The sequence below is a fragment of the Aulonocara sp. 'chitande type north' Nkhata Bay genome, linkage group LG20 (assembly GCF_057382095.1).
Source record: "Aulonocara sp. 'chitande type north' Nkhata Bay isolate Kocher_YH1m ecotype deep benthic linkage group LG20, A_spYH_male_GT1.1, whole genome shotgun sequence".
NCBI lineage: Eukaryota > Metazoa > Chordata > Actinopteri > Cichliformes > Cichlidae > Aulonocara > Aulonocara sp. 'chitande type north' Nkhata Bay.
In genome coordinates, this window is record NC_141363.1 from 28,072,407 (window position 1) to 28,093,623 (window position 21,217).

At 41.4% G+C, this 21,217-nt stretch overlaps 1 protein-coding gene across 1 annotated transcript; it reads left to right on the forward strand.

Annotated features, from left to right (window-relative positions):
- Window positions 1-1,648: 1,648 nt before the first annotated feature.
- On the forward strand, window positions 1,649-20,023 carry LOC147305836 (solute carrier family 2, facilitated glucose transporter member 1-like). Its single transcript, XM_086276634.1, has 10 exons — window positions 1,649-1,806; window positions 4,109-4,201; window positions 7,232-7,392; window positions 7,520-7,760; window positions 9,379-9,541; window positions 9,879-10,066; window positions 10,428-10,532; window positions 16,057-16,158; window positions 16,551-16,754; window positions 17,244-20,023. The coding sequence occupies exons 1-10, from the start codon at window positions 1,789-1,791 to the stop codon at window positions 17,448-17,450; spliced, it is 1,482 nt and encodes a 493-aa protein (XP_086132760.1). The 5' UTR covers window positions 1,649-1,788; the 3' UTR covers window positions 17,451-20,023.
- Window positions 20,024-21,217: the final 1,194 nt, after the last annotated feature.

Below are 21,217 nucleotides of genomic sequence, written 5' to 3' on the forward strand. Positions count from 1 at the left end.
AGATTTTAAGGTGCCAAATCTATAAAGTTCTAATCTCAACAGGTTTGTCCAATAAGAAAAGATAGTTTCATAAGAAACTAAATTCACTTCCAGCCCTATTTTATTGAACAGGAAGCGTTTTCACAGGGTTACACATCCATAAGATAGGGGGTGTTTGCCGTGTGATGGAGTGATACTGTGGTTTAGTCTCAGGTCATACTGCTCATTGAACAAAAAACACACAAATCAGGTGTTAAAATGCTAAACCTTGGGTTTTACCTCCACTGAGAAGTGAGGAGCAGCAGTTTTGAAAACTGAGCTGAATGTTAGCGGGAACGAACATCTCCAAAAACGTTGGAGCAGTTTTACACATGGAGTCTGTCTTGTTAGACTGACCAGAAGATTAGATCATTAATTTCTAGACTAGAAAATATTCATTAATATGAATTAATAATTAATTAAATGTTTAATAATAAAATTAACTGATATTTATTTAATTATTTATATATACTTTAATTGATGCCATATTTAATTAATACTTCATGATGTATTTATTTAATTCATTTTGGCACACATGGCCCTCTGTATTTGTCAGCCTGGCTAAAGCTCTGAAAACAAAGCCGGGGTTATTCCCATCTTATCTTTTTCAAGATATGTATTTACGAGTTACACCAGGGAGTCAAGTACTTGTGATTTGTGGATTTCTTTGTTAGTATCCAGATGTATGTAACACTAATAACACAACAGCTGACCTCTGTGAGAGCAGAGTTGAGGTGGCTGCTCTGCACTGTGTTGGCACATGAAGAAGATAACACTGGAGGGATTACATCCATACACTCAGTTACAGCACTTTCAAAAAGACATCTCCTATAATGTATTCCCCGCTGCAGTGTAATTCATTATTGTAAATTTAAAGTTATTAAGAAGTGATTATGCAAAAGACGGTTTTCAGGAAACACTGTTAAATATTCAGTTTCTATCAGAACGAGAGCCAGAGTGTGATCGGAGAGGTGGGTGGGCTAATTTACACTTTGAGAGAGGCCAAGTGAGTCACAGTATGTTCAACACTGAGGCTGTCATTTTCAGCATCTACGTGTAACTATTTTATCTGAACTGTTCACTAAATTAGATAAAAGACAGATGGAAGAGTAAAAGAGTTCCTCTGTGTCCACTGTGAGTGTCCATCATTGAACAGCGCGGCGGCTGACCACACCAGCTGTCTGCCACTTACAGTGTAGTTTTGACCTTAATAGGTCACATGACAGGGTGAGGCAAGGTCTCACAGTGTTTTCACCTGAAACCTCAGGTGATCATTACAGACGCCTTTTTCACTCCTTGGCTCAAGTGACGAGGCTCGTGATTAATAGTGGGCCAACAATCCCCTTAAGAGACAACCCCCACTAGGGTTTTTTTTTTAAATTTAATTTGTATTTACATTTTTTAATCATCTATAAGAAGATGTACATTGAAAAAAATGTGTGAATAATTTCATTTTTTAACTTATTAAATGCATCTAAGACTAAATCAGTCAGTGAATGTATTACAGCTCTGAGACTTCAGCCCTAGGATGTCAACATCATGATAGTGCTGCTTTGCTGGGACCTCAGCAGCTCATTAAGATCCACTTAGTGCTGACGTCACTAAGCTGCTTACTGCTGCAGGTGAATGGAGGAAGGAACTGAAAAAGATTTGTTTACACTGATGTAGGACTCAAGTCTAGCAGGCAACATCATGAGCACTGTTTTATTGTAGATAGTAAATTACCTGACTGATTACTGACAATCCGGATTTTGGATTTTGTGGGCTGCCATGGAGTGCAGTGGCAAGGTAACTGCTGCTTGATTCATACAGGATGAAGATTTTGTTTGTTGAAAAAAGAAATAGGTCCGGAATACAATTAAAAGGCTCCAGTGTTTAATCCATTATGTGGCAGCACGTTTTCACAGCAGACACCATGTCATAGTGAGTGAAACAATAACTTCAGATATAAAAATTAGGATGTTTTAATGGTGTGTTTGACCTAAATTCAGCAGCACAGTCAGGACTTCTACTCCTTTTCTTACAGCTGTAAGCAGTGCTTCCATTTTCTTATTACACCGTGAGATAGTAGCAACAGAAGATAAATTTAGTCTTTGTCTTACAAATGTTTTGCATAAACACTGTTTTACAACAAGTGATTCAAAATTTATGTGAAATAATAAAGTTTGATCAGTCTTAAACTGTCAGTAAAGAAGTAAAATTGATGCATTAATATGTGGATTAGTAGTTTTTTAAGATGGTCTGCGTTTAAGGATTTAAGTACTTTTATACAGCATGCCATGCAATTTTGTGTAAAGTTGTGTTACACATCATAGGATCTGTGTACATTCGTACTATATATGCTGATGTATTTGACTGTACAGCAGAAGCAGCACTCCTGACATGACAGGGATTAGACTTTAATTTTATTACAGGCTTAGCTATAATAATAGTTAGCTTAGAAGCTATAGCCCTGCAAATGAAAGAGCAAGCACACAAATAAATATAAACTATATAAAACAAACTTCATTATAATTACTATTATTATTAATTTCTTTCCTTCACCCTGTCACATACACAATGATACAATGCTTTCATCTACACTGATAACACTTTGAAAACAAGTCAAGAAACACAGGATGTCATATTGTTAAATGGAAGGTAAAAGTATCAGCCTACAGATGGATGAGATCAGTGAAAACAAATCAAAGTGAAAAGAACAGGGCACCACTGAAGTCACTGGTTGGTGGGAGACATTACTGGCCTTCTGGTGGTCATTTTGTAGGACTATGGCAGCACTCACCCAGTTCCTGCTTGCAGAAAGAGGCAGATACCAGTACTGCTGATGGGTTTTTACCTTCTATGAACATGTCCAGCTCCCCTGTATGCTCTTGAGTCTGTTCAGGGAGACACAGCAAACCTTGTTTGCCTTGTTTGTACCATCCTGGAGGAGGTGAACTGCCTGTTCAACCTCTGTGGGGTCCAGGTTTCCTCATGCTACCAGTGGTTGCACTGACCCTAGGCAAATGTAAAACTAATCAAAAATAGTCCGAGAATATGAAGAGGGACAGATGTATTCATATTTTGGGAGTTGTCTCAGTGCTGCCCCTCTAGTGCACCTGTTGTTAATTTCATTAACACCAAAGTAGCTGAACCTGATTAACCACCCCCTCTGCTACTTAACTAACCAGATCAATAGATATATTTACACATGCCAATCGATGCATCAGGGATTAATCCATCAACGATAAACATCCTGCATCCATCCATTCAAAGTTTACACAATATTTCAATTAGAACTACAGTGCAATTCTTCTGCATTTCTTCTAATAATCCAAAATAACCTCTTTGTTCACCTAAAAAGTCTTGAAGCCATGTCTGAGTGTCAGCATCTAACTGCAATACTTCAGTCCTCCATGAAACACTTCTGTCACTCTGATGTGCTCTCTGGGGTTTGATCAGCTCACTAAGTTTGTCCATTTTGTTAAATATACACCTCACATTCCTGATGATGCTTGCTGAAACAGCTCGATTGAAATCTCATTGTTTGCTATGAAGTTCCTCCAGGATTACGATCCTCATTCTGGGTACCACAACAGTCAGAGCAATCAGCTGTTGCTGATTTCTGTTTCCAAGAGAGTACGGGAAAACGAGTAGCAGCCTGGTAAAACCTGACTTAACCAGTCAAGGTAGTGCAGGTTTTCTTCTAAATGGAAGATTGATGCTTTGATCCCTTGCTCCTGGGCAAGATACTGTACACCATGTTTCCACAATCCATCCATCAGTGAGTGTGTGAATCTTAGACAAAGCAAAGGCATATATTGAAAATGCTGTGCTGATGCATGAACGAGTTTTGCAGCTAGAGAAATAAAGTGCTACATAACTACAAAATATCAAAAGAAAATGTAACTTTTGCATGAATCAAAATGATCGAGAGAAATGAATGTTATCAAGTGATAAAGTTAATAGAATAAAAAATAGCTTCAAGAGAGCTCCAAATTTGATCTTTTTACCCACACACAGTTTTAGGAGGGTTGTAACATGATTAAAAAGGGATTTTTCTTCTTCCAACAGTAATTATCAATCTTCTCTTTCTGTCTTATAACAATAGGTGACGCCCCAGCTGATGATCACAATAGGGACAGCTGTGATTGGCTCGCTTCAGTTTGGCTACAATACTGGCGTCATCAATGCTCCTCAAAATGTGAGAGTTTCATTGTCTGAATGAAGAATGTAAAGGAGGAAAAAATATACATATTTGAAAATGTGTGAGAACAAATGGAATTAGAATAGCGATACAGTAGTTAGTTTCACTGATGAAGATCAACTCTTTTTTTTTCAGTTAAGGTTTTGAAGCTGAATCCATGTGGTATATTTACTGTTTTCACATGTATTAATTTATGTGGCTTAAACATTCCCATCTCAAACAAACGCGTCAGTGTTAAATGCTGTTAACACATAGTGAAAAGCTCCGATGACTTAAAAGAACATTTTTATGAAATCACAATGCCAGTTGCACTCCACACGATGACTTCAACAGGGTTAGCAGTTGTCCTCTGAGACCCACCACCCTGCAAGTAGATAGCCAGTGGTCACTCCAGCCTCTGCAACTCCGCTGCCTTTAAGCTGTGGCATATCATAGGCCCTGGCCTGCACAGAGAGACAAAATAACACCTCCACTATATAATTCATAGCACAAAACCCATCCATCCCAAATATATCCGGTTTCATCACATTACATACCTGCACAGAGAGACAAAATAACACAGCAGTGTTTGTAGTGTGGGCTATAAGTAGACCAGTGTATCAGTGCAATCAATTACACCTGCCTAGTAGTCCAACCACATTACAGCCATTGGCTCACCAGAAATGTGACACACACACACACACACACATACTCCCAACCCAGTGCAACTTCACACAATAATATGGAGATGAATTAAAACAGGCACATTAGTGTACCATGTTACACTCTGGGTCTCTCCTGAATGACTGAACTTCTCACCTTATCTCTAACGCTGATTGCAGAAAACTAATTTTTACTGTGTGTATCTGCAATCCGATTCTATCGGTCATTACCCAGAGCTTGATGCCATCAGTGAGAGTAGGGACATAGAGTGACCGGTAAATTGACAGCTTTACTCAGCGCTCTTCATCTCAACAGACCAGAAAAGCACTCAAATCTGCAGTGGTGTGGAATCTCATTACCTCCCCCCTTACATGTGACCAAGAACCAGAAATACTTAAACTTCTCCACATGAGCCAACAACTTCCCGACCCTGAGTGGGCATTCTACCCTTTTCCTGCTGAGAACCATGGAGTCACATTTGGAGGTGCTGATTCTCTTTCCCGCTGCTTCAAGCCACCACCTGGTTAAGGCAAGAGAACCATGTCATCTACAAAAAGCAGCCACAAGATCCTGTAGAAGGCGTCTACCAAAGTAGAAGCCTGCTGCCACTTGGCTCCACCTACAAATTCTACCCATAAAAATTCTGAACAAAGTGGTGACAAAGACTCACTGTAAACAAGTCAGACTGAATTCAATCCCAATCATATAGCACCAAAACACAACAGTTGCCCCAAGGTGCTTCATATTGTAAGGTGAAGACCCTACATTAATACAGAGAAAACTGCAATGGTCAGTAAACCCACTTTGAGCAAGCACTTGGCAACAGTGGGAAGGAAAAACGCTCTTTAACAGGAAGAATTCTACAACTGTGCAAGAGAGACAGATAATAAATATAACTAAGGATTAAATGAAGAAGAAGAAGTATTCCTTCCATACCACTGATTTTACTGTACCACTGATCCTCGGTTGAAGTCCGCGGTGCCTATACTATACAGTGTGAGTAGAGCACCCCTCCTGAGTTACCTGACATTTAGCCAGAACTGCTTTAACCTCCTAGAACCCTGCGTCCACATATTTGGACATCACATTTTGGGTTATTTAGACCAAAATACTCAATTTTGCTCTACAATGGCCTGATATCCACTTGCAAGGACATTATACTGCCACTGTTCTATCGAAATTTTAAACGAATATCCTCATTTGTGGCTCTCATTTTTCTTAGAAACAAAAATCAGGTAAAAAAAAAAATAATCTGGTAATTCTTTGTTTTTACATTTATCGGGCCCCAATATGCCCAAATATCAAAAAGAAATTAAAAATGCATGCTGTGGAAGACTTTGGGTCTTAGGAGGTTAAGGCTGAAGAAAAATCATCTTTAAATTGTCACTGGGTCCCAGTGTTTGTGAGTTTCTTTGTATTTTGTTATTCATTTGTGTTCTTCATTTCAGCTTATCTAGCTAAATTCTGCCACACCTAGGTTACAGTTCATGGTTTATCAGGTTCCCCTTGTGGCTCACCCTTGTGTTTTAGTCTCCCTTATTGGTTAGTGTATCTAATCTGTCATGTCATGTCTGCGTCTTTTTATGGTTCCTGTTTTACTTTGAGGGGGTCTTGGGGTCCATGTTCATTGTTTTAGTTTCACTTCCACTGTGGCATCATTAGGTTCATTCTTGTCAGCTGTTTTTCCATGTGCCTCCATTTCCCCTAATAACCTTATGTGTGTGTTTAAGTCCTCTGTCTTCCTTTGTTCTGTATCTGTGTTCTGCGTTACCTCCATCATGTCACAGTTCTCATAGTCATTATCTTGTTTCAGTCATAGTAAAAGTCATGGTTTTCCCAGTGTGTGTTTAGATTTTCCCTCATTTTGTTTGTTGTGTTTTATGTTTGTGAGTTTCAACCCCAAAATAAAGGCTCGCTTTTTGTTCAAGTTTAGTTTTGGCTCCTCGTCTGTGTCTGCACCTAGTCCTCCTCACACACTCCACACGGTCTGCCTTTGCAGGCCGTGACATGAATGTAGCTACATACATGCGCATGAGGTATCATGTTCACCAAGTTAGAATGGTATCAGAAGGATAATGACTGACTGTATTACTCTTACATATGACCTGTTGATGAAAGTTCTGGAGAGAAAGTTAAAGACCACCCAAGTCATGAAGTCTGAAAGAGTTGGAAATATTAGACTCTGGAAATTAAATGACAACGCAGTGTATCCAATATTTGTCTTCGTATTTCACCCTGAGCGTAAAGTATTAAATCACCAAGGGTCACTAAGCAAAAGTTGGGATTAAAGTGCTGTTGTGTACATAAGAGCTACTTCACTTTACTTTAATCTGTCTTTATGTGTCTTACAATAAGACTGTTACTGCGTACTGTTTTATGTTTTAGATCATTGAGAGCTTCTACAATGAGACATGGAGCAGCAGGTTTTCAGAGCCCATCCCTCAGACCACTCTAACAGCTCTGTGGTCTCTCTCTGTGGCCATCTTCTCTGTGGGAGGGATGTTTGGCTCCTTTTCTGTCGGTCTCTTTGTTAACCGCTTTGGCAGGTATGACTCTCTCCGTTGCTAACAAGATCTATATACATCCATTTTTTTTTTTTAATTAAATTTAAAAATTAAATTTTTTTTAAAGTTTTCTTATTAAAGAGCATTTATGGTAAATTCTTTTTTAAAGGAGGAACTCCATGCTCATGGCCAATGTGCTTACATTCATTTCTGCAATATTTATGGGATTCTCCAAATTGGCTGCTTCCTTTGAGATGCTCGTTATTGGACGTTTAATTGTGGGTGTCTATTCTGGCCTGTCCACTGGTTTTGTGCCCATGTACATTGAGGAAATGTCACCCACATCTCTCCGGGGAGCATTAGGAACGCTGCATCAGCTTGGTGTAGTGATCGGCATTCTCATGGCACAGGTGAGAGCCTTACATTTTTAACCACAAATACTCCCACCATTTACCAGTTTGAGTAACAGTTGATTAATAATGCGTATAATCACTTTCATAAGTTCCTAGATAATGACATATTTTTTGTGATTTTTGCCTCTGTACACTCTGCACACCACCACAGGAGAGTCCAGTGTTACAGGGCTATACTCTGCTCACATTCAGCTAAATGCTGTAAAAATATTCATTATCCACGTGCATTGTTTCGCAGTGTAGACCGCAAAAGCCACCCAAGTGTTATTCAAGGCAAAGGAACTGTATTCGCTATGACCAAGAGAGTCACCTGATTTCAATCCAATAGATTGTGCTTTCTAGTTAATGAAGACAAAATGAAGGCACAGATGCCAACAAACAAGGCAGCTGCAGTGAAGGCCTGGCAACGCATTGACAACACTGCAGTTTCTACAGGATAAGACACAACTATACTGTAGATAATTTTAGTAACTTCCAGGTAAACAGTAGAACAGCACCACCAAGGTTGGAGATGGGACAATACTGGAAGAGCATATGGGAGAAGGACGCAACACATAGCAGCAATGCTCAGTGGCTAGTGGATCTAAGAGAAGACCACAGCAACCTCCCTGAACAGGGTCCAGTAACCATCACACTGGCAGACACCCAAGATTCTCCAATATGAAGAGTCAGACAGCACCAGGCCCCGACATAGTTCGCGCCTACTGGCTGAAGAAGCTGACTGCACTCCACAAGCGTCTGGCTGCAGAAATGAACCAGCTGCTAGTGGATGAGAGACACTCAGAACGGCTAACCGAAGGCCGGACAGTCCTGATCCTCAAATACCCCCAGAAGAAACCAGTCCCATCCAATTACCAGCCAATAATCTGCCTCAGTACCACATGGGGGTTCTTGTCAGGCATCATAGTCGCTAAGCTGGATAGGCACATGGGTCAATACATTAGCAGGGCAGAGAAAGGAATTGGTAAGAATACCAGAGGCACAAAATACCAGCTACTGGTAGACCGAGCAGTCAGCCAAGACTGCAAGACTGACCAACCTATGCACTGCCAGGATTGATTACAAGAAGCCCTATGACTCGATGCCCCATACCTGGATCCTGGAACTATACAAGATCAACAGGACCCTAAAAGCCTTCATCAGGAACTCAGTGGACAAGCAGAAGAAGACAGCTGTAGTGATAGACGTAGAGATACCAAATGACAGCAAGATTAAGAAGAAGGAACACAAGAAGCTTGAGAAGTACCAAGGGCTCAGAGAAGAGCTGGAGAAGATGTGGTCCCAGTGGTAATCAGAGCACTACATGCAGTCACTCCCGAGCTCGGCGAGTGGCTCCAGCAGATCCCAGGAACAACACTGGAGATCTCTATCCAGAAGAGCACAGACCCAGAAACAGCTAAGATACTGTGCAGGACCCTCAAGCTCCCCGGCCTCTCGTAGAGGACCCGAGTTTGAAGGATAGACCGCCCGCAGGGACGAGAGGGGAATTTAATTTTTAAAAAATATATAAATGCTGACACTTCAAGCATTTGATGTCGTTACTAATTTACTGTTGTGTATATTCCAAGTCTGAAAGGGGCTTTCAAATAAGGAGTCTATTGTATACATTGTTTAGATTTTTGGGCTTGAATCCATCATGGGGAATGCATCCCTATGGCCCCTCCTACTGGGTTTTACTCTGCTACCATCTGTGCTGCAATGTGTCCTGTTGCCTCTCTGTCCTGAGAGCCCCCGATACCTCCTCATCAACTGCAACGAGGAGAACAAAGCCCGCGGCGGTAAGATGAACACACTGTCATGAGAGACGACGAAAAAATCAAATGCAATCAAACAGGAACATTTGGGGATTATAGATTACAGTACAAAGAGGCAGGCATGTTCTCAAATGTCCTGACTCCCAATGTCTAAAACTAAAAATTGCTATTCATTAGAATAAACACAGAAGAATACACACATAGACACTCAAATACACAATAGAGACTCATTGTAAACAACACCTATATCTCAAGTTACACAAATAAATCTTCTTTTATCCACACAATTTCTGCCAAAACCATCTAATATACTGCTAGACAGTTGTAACATAACATCATAGAAATAACTATTGTCTTCCAGTCCTAATTAAACTACGGGGTACTGATGACGTGAGTGAGGAAATGGAGGAGATGAAGGAGGAGAGCCAGCAGATGATGAAGGAAAAGAAGGTGACCATCCCTGAACTTTTCCGCTCCCCCGTGTACCGCCAGCCCATCTTTGTTGCCATCATGCTGCAGCTGTCACAGCAACTGTCTGGTATCAATGCTGTAAGTCAAATGAGCAAAAGAGAACTTGTGCATTCTATTGTAGTGAATGCCATCGAGTATAAAACAAAGGGTATAAGATAAAATGTTTTACATCTCTTAAGCTACATAGATTACAAATGACCTAAACAATAACTTTAACGACCATTAAGTAATGAGATCCTATTTAGTAACATGAACTACTGCTACTACTACTGTACTACTACTACTACTAAAATGATTAGTCATAACTCATGTTCTTGAAATCATTATTCATTAACAGTGCATTCGAGTTGAAGTGCAAGGTGTAGAGAAGAAATTCATGCACAGAAAGATATAAAGTTCAAGTATCGCACCTGTGTCTTGTGTCTGTCATCTTCTGTAGGTGTTCTACTACTCAACTATGATCTTTGAGCGAGCAGGCGTGTCCCAGCCTGTCTATGCAACTATCGGCACAGGAGTGGTCAACACTGCATTCACAGTTGTTTCTGTAAGTTGCAAAAGAACAAGTTGAAACAAAAAAATAAGCTCTATGTATATATACATATATAAATCCTATATATATCCTAGGAACAGCTAAAATACTGCACAAGCTCCCAGGCCTCTGGTAGAGGACCCAGGCCTTAAGGATAGACTGCCTACAGGGACGAGAGGGGAATTTTATATTCCAGAATGAGAGAATCTCGGTCGGAGGGTAGGCGGCTAACAGAGGTGTGCAACAGTATCATTAGAAAACAGGTCCTGTATGAATAAGATACATAACTGTACATAACTGAGGATCTATAAACTGCCAAACAAAATACCAGAGGTCAAAAGAATAAATAGCCTGTCCTCCAAAGACCTATCCAGGGTACAGTCCCAGCTGCATGGGAACAATAGTACAAGAGCAGACCCATGAAGAGCTAATACTGAGCAATGTTGGAAAAACACACAGGAGGAAGGAATTCTCGTGGAAGACCTAAACCAATACCAGGTGGATAGCTGGGAAAAATGATTAAGGAAGAGAAAAGATTTTGGTATACCGCGGTGTTCTTTTTAGCCTCCAGAGCTGTAAACTGGCTACATTTATTAAATGTATCATTTATACTAAGGAAGGCTGAGTACCTAAACATGTAACACACTGAGCAGGAAAGTGCAGCTAGCTAGTTGGTTATGAACTAAGCTAAGCTGACAAATCCCTAAAGTCACAGTGAATGAATACTGTGAATATTAGATAGATTCAACAGAGAGTGTGCTTTGAATAAGGCACATGAAGATTAAACTATAATAATAACAATAATAATAAAAATACATGTTATTTAAAGGCGCCATCCTCCTGCAAGTCCACCACCCGCAGGAGGCGCCATAGGGGGTCGTGTGCATTGTGTGGTGGGCAGCGGCCAGGAGTGGAGGCCCTGGTGGACTGATCCAAGACTGGCATTTGGGACATGGAATGTCACCTCTCTGGTGGGGAAGGAGCCTGAGTTAGTCCGTGAGGTTGAATGTTCCTGGCTAGATATAGTCAGGCTCACCTCAACGCATGGCTTGGGCTCTGGAACCAGTCCCCTGGTATTTTAATATCTCCTTGGCTTACTGCCTGTATGTTGGGGTTCCTCCCGGTGGATGAGAGGGTTTGTTCCCTGCACCTTTGGGTCGGGGAACAGGTCCTGACTGTCATCTGCGCTTATGCGCTGAGTGGCAGCTCAGAGTACCCAGCCTTTTTAGAGTCCCTGGGTGGGGTGCTGGAAGATGCTCTGCCTGTTGTCCTAATGGGGGACTTCAATGCTCACGTGGGTAACGACAGCGAGAACTGGAGGGGCGTGATCTGAACCCAAGTGATGTTTTGTTATTGCACTTCTGTGCAAACCACAGTTTGGCCATAACGAACACCATGTTCGAACATAAGAGTGTCCAAAGTGCACATGGCACCAGGACGCTCTAGGCTGCAGGTTGATGATCGATTCTGTAATCATATCACCAGAGCTGCGGCCATATGTTCTCGACACTCGGGTAAAGAGAGGGGCTGATCTGTCAACTGAACACCACCTGGTGGTGAGTTGGATTAGACGACGGGGGAGAACACTGGACAGACCCGGTGCACCTAAACGTATAGTGAGGGTGTGCTGTGAACGCCTAGCAGGCTGTGCTAACTGTGCTGTGGCCGCAAGGTGGTTGGTGCCTGTCGTTGTAACCCCTGAACCAAATGGTGGACACCAGAGGTGAAGGGAGCCACGAGGCTGACGAAGGAGTCCTATTGGGCTTGGCTAGCCCAATAGGACAAGTGGAATGTGGCTCCGGCAGTGGCTGAAGCAAATACTCAGGTGTGGGAGGAGTTCGAAGAGGCCATGGAAAAAGACTTTCAGACTGCCTCGAAGAGATCCTGGCAAACCGTCAGGCGACTCAGGAGGCTGTATGCGGTACTGCGTATAGTGCTGGTGGAGCGCTACTGACTTCGACTGCGAAAATTGTTGGGCGGTGGAAGGACCTCCTCAATCCCACTGACATGTCTTACGAGGAGGAAGCAGAGTCTGGGGATGAGGGAGGTGACCTGCCAATTTTGGGGGGTGAGGTCACTGAGGCAGTTAAACAACTCCTTAGTGGCAGAGCCCCTGGTGTGCATGAGGTCCGCCCTGAGTTCCTGAAGGCTCTGAATGTTGTAGGGCTGTCCTGGCTGACACGCCCCTGCAATGTTGTGTAGAGGTCAGGGGCAGTACCCCTGGACTGCAGACCGGGGTGGTGGTCCCCATTTTTAAGAAGGGAAGAAGGGAACTGGAGATCAACAGATGGATTGGTGCTGCGGCTGCAGTGATGCAGATGCTGTACCGGTCTGTTGTGGTGAAGAGAGAGCTGAGCGTAAAAGCGAAGCCCTCAATTTACCGGTCGATCTACGCCCCTACCCTCACCTATGGTCAGGAGCTGTGGGTAGTGACCGAAAGAATGATATCGCGGATACAAGCAGCGGAAATGAGCTTATTCTGAAGGGTGGCTGACTTCTCCCTTAGGGATAGGGTGAGAAGTTCAGTCACCAGAGAGGGGCCCAGAGTAGAGCCGCTGCTCCTCCACATTGAAAGAAGCCAGTTGAGGTGGTTCAGGCATCTGACAAGGATGCCTCCTGGGCAATGTTTCCTCTAATTTAACTAACTCCCTGAGCGGTCCCTTGGACCACTGTGAGCAACATTAGACGTGTGCACTGTGGACACGCCGCATCGAATCCATCCAAGTTACATGGTTTATTAAAATAATCAAATTACAGCATTTACATTTATGTTAGACTACTTTTAATTAACTGCTTTAGTCCACTTACAATGAGAATTAAAAAAAAATCTTGTTCATGACCTGTGTAGTATGTTAACACTATTACAAGTAAAAATAACTTGAACTCCAATTTTGAAAACAAAACTTTCTTTCTTTCTTTCTTTCTTTCTTTCTTTCTTTCTTTCTTTTTTTATAAAGCTCTGACTTGTATTATGAGTCTGTGGTCTGGGAGAGAGTCCTGTAGCTCTCTGTCTGCAAAATACAGTATATTCAATTCAATTCAATTTTATTTATATAGCGCCAAATCACAACAAACGTCGCCTCAAGGCGCTTCATAGATACAGATATAATGAGCAATGCTGGGCAATTAATTATATAGTTACTTCTTCAAAAAAGTAACTGAGTTATGCAAACAAAGTTTTTTGCAGCAGTTTACCTAAAAATGCAGCCAAGGCGTTTTTTAAAATAAACATTTTAAACTATTTACAGAACAATCAGCTGTTCTGCATCAAATTTGATGCCACACAAATTATTTGTGTCACTCCAAAAATAATTTCTGTCCACTATGAGATAAAGGAGAACATCAAAAGCCTGATACCTGCAGGCCTGACAACAGGAGATGTATCACTCCTGTAACACCTGTAACATTCAGTAGTCGCCGTATTGTTCTGACACACACAACAAAACTATTTACTACACTACACACTAACTGCACAAGATTTTCCCTAAATGTCGCAAATCTCTCACATCTCAAAACACCGCAGTCACTCCTAAAACTTCCCCCTCCCTAAACAACTATGTGCCATGTTGCCATAACATTTTCTGATTGGTCGACATGGTACATTTTACGACCAATAGGAAAGGGTGGGGGTTTTTCTTGGATTTGGCTTTGACCGTTTCTTCCCGCAGTAAATATAAACAATGATAGTATTCAGGAAGAAAACCAAACATTGCATATATTTTTATCTTTGGTTTTACGTGGCCTATCAACACAATTTAAAAACTGGTATAAAGTCAACACATTTTCCGTCAATTGTTCTGTCTGTCCTGCTCACATCTCCAATAGTTGTACACGTTGTCATTTACGTGGCTTCACTCCACATCAGCCACACCGCTTTGCTAGCTAAAGCACCGGTGTCGGCACATAAGGACGCTGTCATAGACGAAGTTGATTAGCTGCCTATATACGAATGTGAATCGCATAATTGGCTGGACTATGGGATAAGGTGACATCGTTCTAATCCCATACTGGAGCAGCCAGTCACTCACTGACTAACACTGCAAAACAGAATTGTTAAAGTATTAATTTTAATTTCAATTCAGGTTAGATTTTCTGTGCGCAGAGACCGTGCCACCAGTGCGCAATTATGCATGCGCGCAGCTTAGAGGGAACATTGCTCCTGGGCGCCTCCTGGGTGCGGTGTTCCAGGCATGTCTCACCGGGACGGGACCCGGTGCACACCCAAGACACACTGGAGAGATTATATCTCTCGGCTGGCCAGGGAACACCTTAGTGCAGCGGTCCCCAACCTTTTTTGCGCCACGGACCGGTTTATGCCCGACAATATTTTCATGGACCGGCCTTTAAGGTGTCGCGGATAAATACAACAAAATAAAACTAGTACCGGTACCGAAAAAAAAGAAAATTTATTCATAACACACGTGAAAAGACCCAGGAAAACAGAGTAAATGATAAAAACGATAACAAAATAACGCTGAAAACCGATAAAAACCCTGAAAACTATACATTTCATACCTGAGCCTCAACTCTCGCGGCCCGGTACCAAACGACTCACGGACCGGTACCGGTCTGAGGCCCGGGGGTTGGGGACCGCTGCCTTAGTGTTCCACCGGACAAGCTAGAGGAGGTGGCTGGGGTTGAGGGAGGTCTGGGCTTCTCTACTTAGGCTGCTGCCCCGCTACCAAGCCCCGGATAAGTGGAAGAAGATTAATGGATGGATGGATGGATGGATTGATGGATGGATAATATGAAATAAGATGTTATCTAAAAGTTTCAATGAAATGGGCTACACAGATAAACAACACAAAACACCACTGTGCATTGCAACAGGAACAGGAAGTGACACTGTGTCGCAGAGAGAGCCAACACCAAGTGAAACTACCCAATGAATAAGAGAAAGGAAATCTGATTTTATTAAATGAAATATGGCATCACAGAAGTTCTGGCACAATCTTGTGCTTTTAATGTGTAACATTATAACATATAATGGAGTCATTATATGCTGGAGTCAGTGTCCGATGACCTCGAGTCACTGAGCGCAGCACAGGCATGACATGTCCTATCTGTGGTTTGGTGAATTAAGGTTTGCGTGAAGCCCAAGTCCACTTGTGGCTCTCGTGAACCCCCTTGGCATCTTACTAGAACGCTATATATTCCTCTCAGCAACACAGAATACTGGACTGAACGTAGCATCTCAAGCTGGTGCTGGTTCACCACCACCTGCTCTGCTGCATAGAGGCTAGCTCTGCTACCATCTTTGCCAGTGCCTGGACTGGCTGCGTGGGTTGTGGGTACATCATGTTGCACTGAGTTTTATGAGTTTTAAGTTTTATTCCATATATTTTGGGGGATTTTTTAAGTACTGTTGAACAGTAGATGATTATATTACTGTTTTTATGATGGTTTCCTTTGGGCATTTTAAATATTAAATTTTTTATTAATGGATTACAGTTATGATCCATTGATATTACCTCCACTGTGAATACTGGTATTATGTTTGGTTTATGTTGTCATTTTGTAACATCTGTATGTCTTGTAGTTGTTTGTGGTGGAGCGTATGGGCAGGAGACCCCTTCACCTCATTGGTCTGATGGGAATGGCCGTTTCAGCAGTTTTTCTAACCGTGGCCATGGCATTGTTGGTAAGTGTTTGTGGTCACCATTACTGAAAGCAGGCCTTTTGAATTAAAGGGTAGGAGTGCTACAATGTTACTGTAGATCAGGGGTCCCCAATCCCATACCACGAGGGCCGGTGTCCCTGCAGGTTTTAGATGTGTCCCTGATCCATCACAGCTGATTTAAAGGCTAAATTACCTCCTCAACATGTCTTGAAGTTCTCCAGAGGCCTGGTAATTAACTAACCATGTGATTCAGGTGTGTTGACCCAGGGTGAGATCTAAAACCTGCAGGGACACCGGCCCTCGTGGACTGGGATTGGGGACCCCTGCTGTAGATCAAGAGTAATAAAAATCTGACCATGTAAAAAAAATAGACCATGAAACTGATCATTTTCTGTGATATGCTTTGCTCTAAGGACCAGCTAAAGTGGATGTCTTACATTAGCATTGTGGCCATCTTCAGTTTTGTAGCCTTTTTTGAAATTGGCCCTGGCCCCATCCCATGGTTTATTGTGGCTGAACTCTTCAGCCAAGGGCCCCGTCCTGCTGCCATTGCAGTTGCTGGTTTCTCCAATTGGTCTGCCAACTTCTTAGTGGGGATGTGCTTCCAGTACATTGAGGTAAGACAGCTTTTATTTAAAATTTTGTTTGTTTGTTTTGGGGCTCCTATTTTCAGTTGTACAACTGAGTGCTTTTGCTCCATGGATTAGACAACAACAGATTCAGTTGGCTACAGGTATAATCCGGTGAACATAAAAACTCTGTAAATATGCACTCTAACAACAGAAGATCCAATCAGAATTCATAATTCAGTTTGAATTGACTGCCCTTAAAAGACAAAGAGCCAATTTTTTTTTTTTTAAATAAATTTGGTATTCAAGCAATACACTCTCAGCACCGGTCTAGGAAAGTCCTGTTCTGTGAGTGTCTTGCGGACCATTTGTATTTCAATTTCTATAGCTCCAATTCATACACACACACACACACACACACACACACACACACACACACACACACACACATATATATATAAAATGTATAATGTATAATGTAATTATTAGCTTGTTGTCTGCAACAACAACAGAATTGAGCCTTTCCCTTTAATCCAGCAACTCTGTGGCCCCTACGTCTTCATCATCTTCACCATCTTGCTGCTCGGCTTCTTCGTCTTCACCTACTTCAAGGTTCCAGAAACTAAGGGCTGCACTTTTGATGAGATTGCAGCGGGCTTCCGCCAGACAGCAGGTCAGGGATCTGACAAGTACTCAGCCCCGGAAGAATTCAACACCCTGAGGGGGGATGACCCTGATCTTTGAAAGTTTGTTCATGTAGGGACCACTGTTGTCCATGTTTTAGATATTTCATCCATTAATGTTAGAGCCAGTAATCCACAGTGTAGGGGCTTTCACACAGAGTTACCATGGGCTTGATCTGTAGCACAGCAAACTGTTGGTCACTAGTAAAAATGACATCCCAGTAGGCATTCAAAATGAACCAAGTGTCATTTTGTAACAGAAAAAAGCCGGGTTAAGTATATGGAATCACTATATAGAACCCTCTCCTTATTTATTACAGGAAATAGAGTTTTGAACCTTTTTTTTCTTTTTGCCCACACGTCTCTTTCAGTTTTGGAGTTAATGATATAAAACATTAGATGGACTGTTTCATGTTTGATAGGTGACAGAAAATCTTGGTTGTGTGCTTTTTTATATACATTTGATTTTGTTTAATAATTAAGACTTTAGTCAAACGTAATATGTTAGAACTACAAATGTGTTTACATGTGTGTCAAACAGAGAAAATGAAACTTAACAAAGTTTAATAATTGATTTTTTTTGTCTTTCTGAGTTATTAAATTAATACCTATAAAATGGCACTGGATGTGATGTGACATACATGAAGCTTGACTTCTGCATTGTGTGGCCTCACTGCAAATGCATGTTAGTGTTTCGTCTCCCTGTACGCTCCCGATGTTCCCGCTCTGCCTGCAGAATATCTTTGGAGAGTCTCCAATGCTTTTAAATGTTTTTCCTTCAATTCAAGTAAAAAGCATAGACGAAGAATCTTGTTGAAAAGAAGTTAGTCTTCTTAGCCTTTGGTTTATATTGAAAAATGGATTTTACCCTCAACTATAATCTCTGGGAAACCTATCCAATTATTTTGGTGCCTAAATCTAACCACACACATGTTGTTCAGCTCCATGATGACAAAGCTCTAACTATTCCAAACATTAATACTTTAATTAAACATTCAAAAAATAGAAGTGCTAGATCTCCATCACTCATTTTCCAATTCAGTCTTATTTATACAGTGCCAAATCACAGCAACAGTGATCTCAAGCCATTTTGTATCCTAAGGTAAAGACCCTTTATTAATACAGCCAGATGGCCACCTCTGTTCAAGCACCTTTGCAATAGTGGAAAGAAAATCTTCCTTTAAACTAGAAGAAACCTTTAGCTGAACCAGGGTTCAGGGACAGGGTGTCTGTCTCCCGAATCCAAACTGGAAGCTCGTTCCACAGAAGAGGGGGCTGAAAGCTTAAGACTCTGCCTCCCGTTCTGCTTTCAAATATTTAAATAATATCATTAAATATACCATACTAACGTTACAGGACCAAAACTTGTGTTTCAGTTTCTCTCCTCTATGTTAAGTACATTGCTCCCTTTATTTAGAAAATAGACATAACAGTGAAAACACCACTATTCTCATGCTAACACACGTTAGCATGTTGGACACACTGAGTGTGAAAGTCAAGCATGCTGTAGAGGTATTTTACAGTTGTCAGAGAAAACACTGCAAACATCAATGCGTGTGGGAAGGAAACTATTTACTGAGACCACTAATCTACATAAACACATTAAACATCTTTTTCAGCAACATTATCTTACCCATATCGTATATTTAGACATTCAAATAATATATTTGGCCCATTTAAATGTGTTTATTTTATTATAAGTGAACAAATAGACCTCAAGCATGAACTGTGAAAATGCCTGAATATAGGCCTTTTGTGTTAACCAAAGTCAAGTCACTGTCATTTATATAACATTACGTGTATAATTACATGGTTCACATGCTGCTCCAAGGCAGAGCTGAGCTCTCTGGAGCTGCACGGCTCCCCCTGCTGGTCCTTAGAGCTTCTAGGGGCAGGGGGCCAACCACAGCAGAAGTATACCTGATGGGACCTGTAGTTCTTTTGATGGGCCTGGACACGGTGATTAGAAACACTCATACTTGTTGAACAGGTTCAGTTAATGAAATACTGGGAGTACCCGGAATGGGTAGACTGTACAATTCACATTCATCTCTCATTATGACCACAGGGTATGTATCTGTACATGTCTGCATTTTACCCAACTCCTCAGCAAGTGGGCAAACGAAAACCAATTATTTTGTCCTTTTCTATCATGCTCAGCATCCTCATGCAAGGGCGATGTTGGTTTGTCTGTTTGGATTTGTTGAAAGCGTTACATTCAGTGTGTGTCACCTGTATGCAGTTTTTGATACGGGCGGTTGCCCGGAGCGGCATCGTGGTGGGGGGCGGCATCACGGGCATCGGCAAAAAAAATAAATAAAAAAATGCTCGTACTCATGCTGCCCCGACGTCAGCCAGCACATATTGGGAATGGTACAGGCACCAATCGGTTTTCTATTGCCCATTTGCTAGCAGTAAGGGCGCCCTCCGTTTGCGAGGTGCCTGCTGCTTGCGGCACAGGGAGGAGAGGGCGGGGCGGCGGGGGATTCTCTGACTGGCTGGAGCAGCGTCTAATAACCAACTCGCAAAGTAAACAAAATAAAAACAAAACAACAAACACGAAAACACCAGACATCATGATACAGACTTATAATTTGCTCGGTGCGCCTGCTCGCTGCTGAAGTCAAAGTAAACTTTATTGTCATCTCCGCTACATACAGTCCAGTATATAGAGAGACAAGACGACGAGGCTCCAATTACAGCAAGAAAACAATAAATATAAGAAGAGTAAGAAAATAAATATACACTTTAGGACTCGGGGTAAAGGGATCAATAACAATTTAAAATTTATAATTTACAGTTTGATGATTTAAGGTCTCACACACAACCCGTTGAAAGGGGAGGGGGGGGGGGGGCTGCTTTCAAATAGAGCACATTTCATTCATAATGATGTAAATCCAAGCCCATTATGTATTCACGATTTGAATCCTGGGTTGTGTGAAATCCCAGAAATGCACCTTAGACAAAGTGAATCTGTGAACTAAGGTGTAGGTGTGTTAGGTTATGTTGTGGTGATCCTCGAATTGGGGGATGGCTGTTCATGGAGTGTAAAATTAAAACCAATGGAAGATGGACAGGAAAAGTTCAAAGCCATCAGGTGCTCAGTTTAGAAAAAATAGAAAAGGAGGAGAAACGAGCAAAAGATACAGGTGAGCAGATGTGTCATTGGATTATGGCAGCTCATCCTGAAACAATCAGTCAGAATACTTTATTAATCCCTAAGGAAATTATGTGGGTTACAGTTGCACCAAGAAGAATTGGTAAAAATAGCAACAGTTACAGAATAAACTCCAAAAAAATACCTTATGTTACAGATTTTAATATTAATTAGTCATTGTTAATTGTTGATTTGTCCTGTTCTCATTGTATGACGAATTATGATGGCTTTTTGGTAGCCGTTTGCATACCATGCATATCTGTCTCTCTTCATATGTGTATGTTTCTCTGGTGAAATACAGTATGGTTCCGACAACAGTTTTATGTTAATGTACAATCCTTAATAAGTTGTGTGTGTGTGTGTGTGGACCGCCACTGCCTGTATGTTACTGACCAGTCAACATTTATATTTGCAATAGATTTTGCGTAATCACTAAAAATGGAACGTAGATTTAGAAACTACACTGCAAGCTAGTGCTGATTATTCTGACACCCATTCTAACATGTCATAAAAGCTTATACAGATACAAGAACCCAGAAAACTAACTTAAACTGGACTTTTAAATAAAAATAAAAAAAACTCACTGGAAAATACATTTTGCAAAATGATAGAAATTTTAAACTTTAATTGCTTCTTCCATTACTAATATTTTTTGCAGAAATACAAACTAT